Source organism: Scardinius erythrophthalmus (genome assembly GCF_964197995.2).
Source record: "Scardinius erythrophthalmus genome assembly, chromosome: 5".
Classification (NCBI taxonomy): domain Eukaryota; kingdom Metazoa; phylum Chordata; class Actinopteri; order Cypriniformes; family Leuciscidae; genus Scardinius; species Scardinius erythrophthalmus.
This window is the reverse complement of record NC_138225.1, coordinates 20,856,962-20,870,756: the sequence shown is the minus strand read 5'-3', so window position 1 is coordinate 20,870,756 and position 13,795 is coordinate 20,856,962. Positions and strand designations below refer to the sequence as shown.

General features: G+C 37.5%; 1 protein-coding gene across 3 annotated transcripts in view; it reads right to left on the bottom strand.

Moving 5' to 3' along the window:
- Positions 1–373: 373 nt before the first annotated feature.
- The window catches only part of zzef1 (zinc finger, ZZ-type with EF hand domain 1), a 46,697-nt gene continuing 33,275 nt past the window's right edge, over positions 374–13,795 (bottom strand). For all 3 annotated transcript variants that reach the window (XM_081364966.1, XM_081364968.1, XM_081364967.1), the window contains 4 exons: positions 11,430–11,595; positions 10,492–10,642; positions 5,456–5,527; positions 374–2,578 (listed from right to left, as the gene is read on the bottom strand). In XM_081364966.1, coding sequence (XP_081221092.1) covers positions 2,498–2,578; positions 5,456–5,527; positions 10,492–10,642; positions 11,430–11,595 — 470 coding nt within the window. In that variant the 3' untranslated portion in view covers positions 374–2,497. The remainder of the gene's footprint in view (positions 2,579–5,455; positions 5,528–10,491; positions 10,643–11,429; positions 11,596–13,795) is intronic.

Here is a 13,795-nt window from a genome sequence, read left to right as displayed (position 1 = left end):
AAATTTCAAAAGGAAGTAAAAACGGCAAGGAACAATTTACAGTAGCAAAACAAATTGAATTCTACAAATCCAAGTGAATAAACAAAATATTCTTAAGTCTGCTCAATGTAGCGTTATTACCGTTAATGAAACTAAATTAACATTTTCATTAACTGAAATAAAAAAATACGTAGCAAAAAACAAACTAAACTACATTATAATGACTCCAAAACTAAGTCAAATAAAATAAATATTGCTACAACAATGTAGCAATTAATGTTTTTTTTGTGTAAAGTATATTATAAAACTCATGATAAAACAACTCGCCAACAACATGCTCAAGTTTTGACTTCCAAGTAATTTTCTGGAGACGAAAGAAACCCTTAGGCACATGAATTTGCATATCTTGCTTTTTTAATTAAAAACAAATGAGCAATCAACCCAGAGCAGATTTTTTTTTTTTTTTTTTTTGCGTGACATTGCAAATCAATTCAAAAGGGTCAAGTGTAAACTTACAACAATATAGTACATTGTTATGACATTTCTATAATGTGGAGGGCTGATTTGAAAAAATTATTTTCATATCAATTATTTATGCAATTGTCCATATTCACAACTATATACATTCATGTCAAATTCAAAGCAATTGAAGCCATGAACTCTGAGAAAAAAAAAAAAAAAAATTCATAAAAATAAAATAGATAGAAAATGCTCCAAATTAAACTATATAATTTTCTTTAAAAATATAGTTGAAGAGAGGACTTTTACAATGATATGAAGATTAAATTAAGATTGCTTCATTTTAAACATAGGCACATCGTTTGTTAATATCTGAGGCTTTATAGTGACAGGAAGTTTTCCTGGCAGACATTTTGAAATGTTCCACCCGAACTGAGGCTGAGCAGGGCCACCAAACGTGGCCCATGCTCCATGCTAGTACGTATGTAAACAAAAACATTGAGGACTAAAGGATCTGTGTCCGTCGTTGGAGCTTTCTTTTCAATTATAACACCACCACCACCAACCACCCCCAATATCTCTTCTGGAAGATAAATATACATTTCTTTTTCAAACAACAATGATTCTTTGGCATAAATAATTACCCATCTCAATCCCTTTCCAACTAAAATGAAATCAAAATCAAAGACCTGAATACCCCTGTCAAGAACAAAAAGCTATATTTCATAAAAAGAGAAACACTTGGCTACAGGGCAAAAATGACAATTAATAAAATTGATTAGAACTAAGAACCTTTACGTGACTGGAAAAACAGCAACATATCTCTCTGTTAGCCAATCAAATGCTTCACTCAAGATTCACCCTAAAATGTCCCTGTAATGATAATAAATATATATTTTTAAAGCAACACAACTTCCATAACCGTATCCATGTCACCACAGTTAAAATACTGGTGAGTCTCAATCGCTAGATTAGAAGGAAACCGCTTCGATGGATGAAGTTTATGATTATCAAGTTCTGCACCTTTTGACCGTCCACTATACACGCAATTGTGCATCATTTAACAGATCACACACTTAAGAACATCTCCAATCGCAGTAATATTACAGAATAGCTCTATAAAACACCAACCAATATGCCCCAAACAGTAATGGACATCATGATTCAGTCCAGTGTTGCATGCAGCACAACATAAAGTGATATTTCTGTACATAGTGCTCTACATTTCCTGGTGGTATGCTGCACTACGATAGAGTTGGGAATCTGGGACGTGACAATGTAAGACACAAGCACTGACATTCCACTTACTAGGACATTTCATAGCTTTGTTAACTGGCCCACAATCAGTTGAAAGATCACTCTGAGTTGCTCTCTTAAGGCAAACGGCGCCTTCTGTACTCGAATGGCACATCAAACTCGGTTTCATTTTTTTTTTTTATATTACTCGCAAACATCAGCCGCCATTTGTCTAGAAGCATGTGGTTTTCAAGTGTAACTGCTAGCTGCTAGTACTCAACAAACATCAGCTCATCAGGGTCCACTGAGGGTGAACAGGGACAAGGCCCCGCGGTTTTGGATAGATATCGAAATATTGTGAATCCTATATGTAGTCTCGGGCCGCTTTGAGTCGGCAGCTTCGTATTTTTAGGCGACGTGTCCGGGGAGAGTGTGAGAGAAAGGGAAGGTGACCTGTTTTTACTTTGATGGATTGTCTTGCCCACGGTGGCAAAGAAAACGAAGGGGCGGAGAAAGAAACACGTGCTTATGAGTGAGAAACAAATTTGGCACAGCCCACTAAACTCTCATTGTTAAAGAGGAGGTAAAAATTCTTTTGATCGCCATCATTTCAAGAGGAAACTTTTATGATTATGAAGAGACACGAAACATCACCGTGCCCCTCACTTCATGATTAAACAGTGAAGGGGTGGGTTTACGGGTGGATTTTTCTGGAAAACGTATGTGGCCCGTTCCCGCCACAGCCGTCTAGCGCAGAAGGCCGTGTCCATGGGGCTCTGGCAAGCTTCCCGTCTTTCATCTCCATCTCTCTTTCATCCCTCCTTCACGGAGACAGGTTGAGCAGCTTAGTGGATTTATTTGGGTAATTAATGGCCAGGCTGATGGCTGCGATGTTCTTCAGTGCCTATGCAATAAAACAGGGGAAAGAACAATATAAAGAAAAGTGAGTGCAGAAGGAGAAAGAAAAAAAGGGAGGGAGAGAGAGAGAGAGAGAATAAAACCATTAAGCAAAACATTGTGGGTAATTTATCAAACCGTTTCACACACCTGTGGCCCTCAGAGCTCAGCAAAAACACCCACACACAAACACACAATTATCACACTTCAAATATGCCACTGCTCAACCCATTTAAAAACTTTTTTGGCACAAAAACACTTTTTAGTTAACAACATAAACCACTTGTTTGGCTGTCTGTCATGAATATTACAAGCATGTTTTTATTGAAGCTAAAAAGGTGCTAGGGAGAAGATAAATACAGAGCATTAATCCCGTCCTACACATCACAATGTGGTCCTTTAGCCGCGCCACACCCAACGCGATAATGGGGTTAATGACTAAAAGCAACAGAGTTGCCCCCTGCCCACACACAAACACATGTATATGGAGGATGGGAACACATACGCCTCATGTGAGTCAACACAGGTGTTTTTATCAATATCCTTTCTAACGTTCAGCTGTTTTAGCATAATATTTGGTTAGAGCCATCATGTGATGAGGAGCGCAAATATTTATTTCACCAATGGCAATTGTGTCACTATTGCCATTATCTCTCAATGTGAACAAAGGTTGTAGACTCTTACTTTTAGAGAAAATAAGAAATTTAGAGAAGTATTTTCTCAAATTGCCTTAATATATGTTACTGAAAAAGAAGTAACACAAGTAAGCAAATGAGATCGCTACTGTATAGTAATAATAAAATACACTTTCATGAATTTTTCATCAAGTATCCATACCGTACAATGACTGTCAGTCATCGAGTTGTGCTAATAAAACAAGCTTTACACATCATTAGACATTACAGGATCATTATTCCTCATCAACATATGGTGGGATGATCCATCAGAGCCATTTGAAAAGCATCCACCTTTTCACTTTGCTGTGGTTTTCCTGTGAGTTAACAGCTTTACAGCACAAGTTACTGCACTGGGCTCTGCCACATCTCACTTTAAGCAGTGAACCAATGCCACTGAAAACCCAATGTGGCTCCTGTAAATGTACTCATTTGAAGATGGGTGCATCAGTTTCTTGTCCTCATTTGTCCTCATCAACTGCACAACCCTTGCTTACTGTATATTGTATAACAAGATCTGTTATCCTGCTCTTCTTAAATGTCAAATTATTAATTGGTATATACAGATTCAAAATATTATTACAGAATGAATTACTACAACTGGTCAATCTCTGGTACTCACTATACTACTTGTATAAAGTTTTTGTTTACATAATTACAGCAAATGTACTAAATTACCAGTTTAATTGACAGTCATCATTATTTACAAGGGAAGACCATCTTTTTGCTTATCTAATTTTTAATGATACAGATGTGGTGTTTATGGCATATGTTCTCCAGATATGCTCATGAATGTTCATAAAGCCTGGTCTGAACTAGGAAAAAAGGTTTTTCATTATTTTCATTTTCTAGGAACAGCTTACAAACTCTCTTCAAACTTACAGATCTTTAAACTATTGTTATGTAGGAATTTCAATGGTAATCTGAATCACTGATGATTTCCATCCTACCGGTCCTTTTTATCTAGTGCTTTTATGATGTCTGCTCTTGATTTTAAAATGAAAAATAAAGTCTTGAAAATAAAAAAAATAATAAATACAGGGTTCCCACACCTTGGTTAACTTCAAATTCAAGGACCTTTCAAGGACTTTCCAGGTCCAACACCCTCAAATTTAAGGACTTAATGTGGGGACACATTTCACATTTTTGTTGTATTTCTGTTTTGCATAAAACTGAGGAATATTCGGTACATCCTATACTGTATTCTAAAATGATCTGATATTAACTTTTGCATGGATTTTATTGAAAAGAGCTTAGGCTCATGTAACCAGAAGTTTTCTTATATTTGAATATGCTTTTAAAAGGAGTAGTTCACTTTAAAATGAAAATTAGCCCATGATTTACTCACCCTCAAGCCATCCAAAGTGTAAATGACTTTCTTCTTTCAAACGAATACAATCGGAGTTATATTAATAAACACCCTGACGCTTACGAGCTTTATAATGGCAGTAGATTGCAACCATCAGATTGAACCACAAAAAAGAACATCTATCCATCATAAAATAACTCCACACGGCTCTGGGGGGTTAATAAGGCCTTCTGAAGCAAAGGGATGAGTGTGTGTAAGAAAAATATTCAGATTTAACACACTACAAAGTAAAATGCTAGCTTCCGGCCACTTTTATGGATAGATAACACTTTCATCATGGATAGATGCACTTTGATGGACTTCAAAACAGAAACGGCCATTCACTGCCATTATAAAGCTTGGAAGAGCCAGGACATTTTTTTATATAACTACGATTGTATTCGACTGAAAGAACTAATGGACTAATTTTCATTTTAAAGTGAACTACTCCTTTAAGTTTTTCTTGCCTCATGGGTTTACATTATCTTAACAAGCAAAGCAATTCAACATTACGTTAAATGAAATATTTATTATCACAATTGTTTTATGTTTATTGAACACAATATACAGTCATTGACTGAACATATTTGGGTTAGTATGCATAGGCCATGAAGTGTTGGCGAAATAACACATTAGCGGACCGGAGGGAATAATATGAATTTTTTTTACAGAAAACTTCTTGCACAAAATAAAATCAAGCACTTTCAAGGACCTGTATCTATGTATGTTTATTTTTTAAAAACTTTCCAGGGCCTTGACATTTTTTTTCCAGATCCATAAACTTTCAAGGATTTCAAGGACCCGTGGGAACCTTGTAAATAAATACAATTTATGAACAACATAGGGACTGTGGTTGTCTTACCTGTGCAGTGCGAATTACCAGCTGTTCATTGGTAGTGAGAGCAAGAAGGTACTCTTGCAGAACGTCCTGCTCCTGATGGACAAATGAAAAGACACATGCCAGCTTCAGTATTCACCCACAACATGAACTAAACACATTTGATATAGAAAACAAGCTGCAAAAAAATCTGAATTTATTCTATAGCACTTGCCAGGAGAGCAATCTGATGAGAGGCCAGTTCAATTCAAGGCCACTTAGACTATACTGTTATTCACCATAGACTGGCTCAACATAAGCTGTTAATCTGGGGTTTGGAACAGCACCATGCTGTTGATGACATGACTCTGAATCAAACCAGACATCATCTAAATCAGCCCTGCCTCTGCTATCTAATTTCCTGAGGTAGGAGTATTTGCACTCTTCCAGGTATTTCACATTGATCAAAGTCTAAAGCCTATTTCTGTTACGCATAATCTCCAGGGAACTTTTGAGGGTGCATGGTGGAACCCTGGAACCGTAAAGCCCATTTAAACGTTATGTAAAATATGCATAGCAATACAGTAATATTGTGTTGTAAAAAAAACGCCTGAAAAGTCAGAGAATATGTTCATCACATGTTCAAGTGAGCACTTTTGGGGCCATAATACGGAAGTGGAAAGACAATAATTTCACCATAAATTTGCCTCGACCAGTGCTCCTCGCAAGATTTCTGATAGAGGAGTGAAAAGAATAATCAGAAGAGTTGTCCAAGAGCCAACACCAAGTTGTATGGTGTTTTTAGGGTAATGTGCACTGCCATTTCTCCTCCAAATATGGTGTGTATTATGGCATCCAAACAGTTCAATTTTGCTCTCATGTGACCACACTATATTCTCCCAGTATTTCACTCGCTTTTCCAAATGTTGTGCAGCGAACTTTAAATGAGCTTCAACATGCTTTTTTTTCAGTAATGGAGTCTTGCGTGGTGAGCGTGCAAACAGGCCATGGCGGTGGAGTGCATTAGTTACTGTTTTCTTTGAGACAACAGTACCTGCTATCTGCAGGTCTTTTTGAAGCTCTCCACAAGTGATCCTTGGCTCTTGGACAACTCTTCTGATTATTCTTTTTACTCCTCTATCAGAAATCTTGCGAGGAGCACTGGTTGAGGCAAATTTATGGTGAAATTATTGTCTTTCCACTTCCGTATTATGGCCCCAACAGTGCTCACTGGACCATTCAGAAGCTTAGAATGGCGCCTATAACCAATGCCATCATTATGTTTTGCAACAATTAGGTTGCGAAGGTCTTGAGACAGCTCTTCGCTTTTACCCATCATGAGATGTGTCTTGTGTGACACCTTGGCAATGAGACCTTTTTGTAGGCCATCATTTGGGACTGAACCAGCTGTTATTAATTTCCACTGACAGGGGGCTGGATTGCTTTTTAATTACTGTAAGTTTTCAGCAGTTGTCTTGGCTTTCCATGCCTTTTTGCACCTCCCTTTCTTCATGTGTTCAATACTTTTTCCCTGTGTCATTTCACATTATTACACATAACTTAATTTCTGAACTTATTTTTGTTTGTTTCTTTGTATGTATGGCTTACTTGGGTTGTTACCAACAGCTGGTGAAAATTTCATGTCAATGACGTGTTCAATACTTATTTCCCCCGCTATATATATATATGTATATATGTATGTATGCCTCTATTCATTAAACATGCTGGAAAAAGGTTATGTAAAATAAAAATAAAACATTACTTAAAGGGTTAGTTAACCCATAAATGAAAATTCTGTCATCATTTACAAACCTGTATGAATTTCGTTTTTCTGCTGAACACAAAATAAGATATTTTGAAGAATATGTACGGAAAATGAAAATAAATGGGACCCATCAACTGTTTGGTTACTGATTCTTCAATATATCTTCTTTTGTGTTCAGCAGCAGAAAGAAATTCATACAGCTTTGGAACAACTTTAGGGTGAGTAAATGATGACAGAGTTTTCATTTATGGGTTAACTATGCCTTTAATGTAAATAAACTGTTTTTCTACATAAAAATATTTAAAAAACTAAGATACATCCATTGCAATATCCTGTTCAGTCTTCTTAACCTTGTCAAACAACATCCTTACTGAGAGCTCAGCTTCGATTACTTTAGTTGGAAGAGTTATGAATGGATTGCCGTCAATGCTTTGGGTTAACAGAAGCCGGTCAGATTGCACTTTACTTCTACACCCAAACGAACAGCATCTAGACATCTAAACGCTTCTTGACAGAACTCTCTAAAGACTGTGGAGAGGCTGCAGCTTTTGTCATGTCAGAACACATTCGAAACCACTTCCTCTGTGAAGGAGGGTTTTTTTGTCATCCAGCAGAAATGTGTGTTACTACACTACAGGAGAGGAAGACATAGCAAGTCTGAACGTCTTATCGTTTTTTTTTTTCTTCTTTCCGTCTCATTTCCGACTCAAATGTTGCGACAGCTGAGTATTCACATGCTGAAACGCTCTTTCAAATACGCGTTGACAATCTCCCATTAGTTCAGTGTTCTGATCCCATTTTCTAGCGTTGCCTAACTGAAAAAAAAAACAAAAAACACTATAGATCAGTAATGATCATCTGGCTGCTGAGAGGTTTGAAATCTTTATGGTCACTTCTGAGAAGTGCAGCGGTTGTGGTAGAGATTAAGGCTCTTCATAATGAGGCCAAAGAGTATTGAGTATCTACTGCCGTAACCACTCCACACTCTTACAAAACACACACTTCATCCATTTGCCTGTCAGTCCTCAACACTAATGCTCACTTAAACATATCTCATTCAAACACACACACAAACAAACCACTTCATATTTGAGCCCAACTTGGCTGTTAAAGCATTATGGCTCAGTGATGAAAGAGTATTGTCATAAAAACTTTCCTCCCATTCACAGGCTCAAAGAAAGAGAGCCATTCACTCAGACATTACCCGACGCTGTTTATATCTATAAATATCATGTACTGCATATGTTCATATGCATCTCTCTGAACTGTCTGTGTGACTATACTATATTCTTGAAGACTAGTTTGACTTACTTTGAATACAAGGAGGTGTCTTAGTGCCCCCTATGGCCCAGTTTTGTCTCTCCCACGCACTAATAAAATGTTTGGAAGCTGAAGCCACTTTTACATATGTATAATTGTCCTTGCATTATATAGCAAAAATATCAAAACGAGAGAATTTTATTTTTAAGAAATATAGCAAAACACACTAAGTAAATAATTTCCCCAGTTTAAGTTTGTTACGTTCCAAATTATAAACAAAAGGTGTGTTTAAAACTAAGACAAAGTATGTTGACACTGCTTGTCAAACATTAGTGTAACATAGTTAATGTGATCAACTACACCTGTGGTTACTCTGCTATGAACAGGAGAGAAACTTCATACATTCACTTAAAAATGACCTTGAAAGCAATTGGTAAAAAATAATTGCATTCACATGAAAAAACTAAAGCGATAGACAAAGAAAGACAAATATAGAAGTCTATCTATGTTGCCTTTCACACATTGTTTAAGAGGGCACTGCAACAAATTACCATGAATATGGATGCAATCTTTGATGGATCTTGAACAATTTTGTATTGTTGCACAGATCCATACATATGGATTATCAAGGAGATCCAGTTAAACCGTGAGTTTGAGCTGAGGATCCACCATCGGTAAACAGGACATGTATTACAGCCATAATGCTTTATCGAGTCTTGTAGACTATACCCATGTAAATAAGGCCATTAAAGGCTAATGACAGGCCTGTACGTTTCTGTGTGGGTGTTTCTATTATTTTTGGAGTTTGAGTGTAGCATACAAATGCTGAACTCCGGGACTGAGACACGTACACTCAACAGACAGTTGCGCATGTGGATATGAGAACCGCAGTAAATCATATGGGAAGACTCACTTTAGTGCGGCTCCCCTGACAGACACTCACAGACCCTGGCATGATTCAGACTGAATGAAATCTGACACTAAAAATCGAATGCTCTCCAGTCCAGTTTTTCACTTTTCATCACAGAACTATTTCCTTGTGACAGCAGAAAACAATTACTTGAACGTCACCTGGACGCCTCCCAGAATTCAATAAATATGCTCCATAAAAAGCAATGCCAGAATAAATAACTTAATGGGGTATCAGGAATTTTGGAAGGGGACACATTTGTCACTGTTTTATCATCACTGTCTGAAGGACAGAACAATTCACATCTGTTACACATGCATGACCCTAAACGCATACCAAAATAAATGACGAAATAAAGCTTAAGAATCAAAGATACAGACAAATGATGCACCTTAAATGAAACTATACAAAAAGATGACTGATGTTATCACCTGATGTCAACGGTTTTCTATTTTAATATACTGTAAAATGTAACTTATTTCTGTGATGGTAAAGTTGAATTTTCAGCATCATTACTCCAGTCTTCAGTGTCACATGATCCTTCAGAAATCATTCTAATATACTGATTTGTTGCTCGAGAAAAATGTCTTATTATTATCAATGTTGAAAACAGTTGTGCTGCTTAATATTTTTTTTGGAAGATGATACTTTTTTCTGGGATTCTTTGATGAACAGAAAGTTCAAACAAACAGTATTTATTTGAAATAAAAAAAAAAACATTATAAGGGTATTTGCTGTGGCATCAAACATCAGACTTCTGAACGGTAGTGTAAATAATTATTTAAAAGCATGCAAATATTTCAAATATCTCATAAAAATGAGGAATAGTGAAATACAAATAAATTAATAATTTACTCAACTTCATGGTGTTCCAAAATCCTGCGCTCTTTTTCTTTATGCTGCTTTTGCCATTCAATGGCTTAATTAATTGGGTTTTGGGGATTTTATTGGTGTTGGACAGACGTGATTGCGAACAGCATACACGAGGGAATGTTCATTATTACGTAAACCATTCCTTTCAACAGCTAATCAGCTTGAATCGAAAAGATCTGTAGCTGAGGTGAACGCTTAAGATGGATTGCTTTCTCAAGAATGTTTTTAGAAGAGCTGCTTGAGAGGAAGAAGAGGAAGAAGATGGTCACTCACCATGGCCTTTGCTTCGGCGATGAAAAAGAGCTCTGTGAGAGCGCGGTGGAGAGGAAGGAGGACCGTGATGCTGGTGGGGTCCTGACTCAAACCACTCTCCATAGTAGTGAAGAGCTGCCACAGCGGCCGCAGAAGTGTAAGGTCACAACCCCTGTGTTAACACACACAACAATCTAAACGTGAGGTCATTACACTCTGGATGATCTTAGCTTTATCATTACTCATATTTGAATTATGTGGCAATCTCATTCACCCGATTAATGTTCCCCTTGCAGAGAACAGGTGGTCATTTGCATGGGCTATTCCTCAAACTCGCTAACTCATCTGACACTACAGGTTAATGTCTCTATTTCTCTCATACACGGTCTCTCTGCTGATGATGATGATGTAACTGTGTCCAAACACCATGGAAATTATGCAAATCAGCCTGACATGTGACCTTGTTGCCATGGGAACAATGAAGGCAGAAAGCCACTGTCAGATGCGTTATGCAAAAGCTGTGTTAATCTGGATGCTCACCAAAACAAAACACACAAAAGAATGAGCCGGAATAGAATAAACCACTCAAGAGGTGGTTTTGAGGAAAACCACCAATAAGATGATGACAATATTTGTGTGCTTGAAAGTCGGCCCCCTGATTCAATTTTCAATAGCATTTCTGACCTCATAGATTTTCAGAAACAAGAAGAAAAGTTGCGGAGAGAGAGGAAGATAAGCTCACTTGAGGCGTGTTAAACTGGGTCAAGTTGGACCTGCCATCCACCAAGAGCAGAACTGACCTGACAGAACCAGGTTCTGAAAGGAAGTTGCTGCCTCATCTCTCCAGAATATTGGGACAGCTATAAAGCACTGCGGGATGATGCGGCTGCCTTTTGTTGGTTTTAATAAATGCTGTCAGCTTTTAAAAAGCACTATCAGAAAGGTAAGAAGGGACACACCATTGAGACGGACACTGCAGGAGCCGCAGCAGCAGATGAATAGCTTTCAGCCGCTGGTTTCCTGTTTGCCGACAAGCCACGCCCACCTGCCACTCCCAGATGTCAGAAAGCGGGAGGTGAGTGAGGGCCTGCTCATCCGCTAGCATCTGCTTCAGGATCTCAAAACCTGTTCAGATTCAAAAACATAAAATGTGAACATATTAGTTAAAGGGGTCCTATTATGTTCATCATTGTTTATGAGGTCTGCTACAATATACTTACATTAATTAATGTTCAAAAAACACATTTTTTCTTATCATTTACATTGTTGCAGCATCTGTTTTCACCCAGTGTCCGAACTCTGTTTTAGTTTAGATTTCTTTAAAACCCGCCTTTCGAAAAGCACAGTCTGCTTTTATTAGTCAGCCGGCTCCAGTCTATTATGATTGGTCTACTGCTTAGAGCGCGTGTCGGAAATGCAACGCCCCTTACCATAAGCTGATGAGTATCAGCTCCGAAGGCTTCCTGAGGCGCTGTAAACACTACTGTAACTAGGGCTGCACAATATATCGTTTTAGCATCGATATCGCGATGTGCGCCTCTGCGATAGTCATGTCGCAGGATGTGTGATGTCAAGTATAGGGATCGTAGTTGATCTGTGATCCATACAGACCAGGCCCCACGGTTTGAAACACATTTGATTCTCTGATTAATTGCAAGGTTTAACCATCATAGAGTGAAAGTTTATCATTTATACGTGTTTTAGGTTTAAACATTCAAGTGATTTTAAGCCATTCGAGTGGGAAAGAACTAATTTCGGAACACCCAGTTCCGTTCTCTTCTGCCTCTATCAGTGTTATTTTACATCTGATTATTACATTTCTGTACCTGAATACTGTTACACTTACATGAAAAACATAAAGCACTATTTATTTCATTTGTATCTTTCTTCTATTATATTTATCTAATGCTTGTACTTTGTATTCACTCCCCAACAATATCACACAATGACTGAAGAATTCTAGAACGATTAATTATTTCCAGATTAAGCTATTCAAGTCATCTGGCGAAACTGTTTTCACATCGCAGAAAAACTAAATATTGCAATGTCAGTTTTTTCCAATGTCATGGAGCCATTACTGTAACTTTGCTAACTATAACGTCAGTTCAACAACACAATACTCACACAACTCAATCAGGCCTCACCCCTTTTATTGTGTATGCCTTGGGAGGGAATTACTGAAATGAGGAATTGTGAAGAGAATTGTGAGCAAGGTCAGAAACGGTTCTTACTGATATACGGAATAACTTCCTTTAGAGTGGACTTTGTGCTTTGTAACATTGCAGACCTTTTTTATACTCAAACAGCAAAATTACATACTAAAGAAATTTGAAAATGTGAAAAAACACCATAGGATGCACTTAACTTGCAAATTGAAAAGAATATAAAAGGAAGAACATAAATCCACATGTGGGGCTGTTTTCTTTATCTTGTTTACCCTCTTAAGCCTCATCTGTGAAAAAACCAATGAGTTGGCAGACCTCATAAATGAGGCGCTGCTTTCATGGCTGGGAAAACTCATTTGATATTCCATTTTGGAATAATAACGTCAGAAACAGAGCAAAAGGGGCACAAGTCTTTTCTTGGCTTTTCCACAAGTAATTCTTTGATTATAAGTGGACAAGGCTCAGGAGAAGAGTTCAAAGTGACTTGTGTCGTGACTCACTACTGACAGTCATGATCAATCATATGCTCAGAGGTTTACATACTAAGGGCCGTTCACAGAATTCTTTTAAGTATACCAGTAAGTGTTTCACATTGTTTACCCAAGCAAACATGCTCTATATGGAGGTGTATGACTGTTGCGCCCACATTCTAAAACATCTGTGTGTGAATGGCCTGGGCAACTGGGTTGTGGATGAGAATTCTGTAATGGATAAATGATCAATATTGGTCCATATTTTTTTTCATTTATCAATATCAGTAGATAAATGTATGCTCATTTTGCATATTTTATCATTCTTTAAAACACTAATAATTTAACACTGCTAAATGTAATCTTACGGTGTTATTTTGGTATTATTTATATAGTAAGTGACAGTGACATGACGTGAAGGCGAAGTATGGCAACCCATACTCAAATTTGTCCTCTGCATTTAACCCATCAAAGTGCAGACACATTAGGAGCAGTGAGTAGTTAACGCACACACGGCGCAGTGGGCCTCCATTCACCTCTGCTCCTGGGGAGCACCTCAATCATTTCCTGCCGGTATTGAGAATCAAATGTAACCCGCAACCTTCGGGTTACCAGTTTAACTCATGATATTCATTTTTGATTATGATTTTTAATAGTTTTAGTTTTCTATACTGTACAAAATAAATCTCA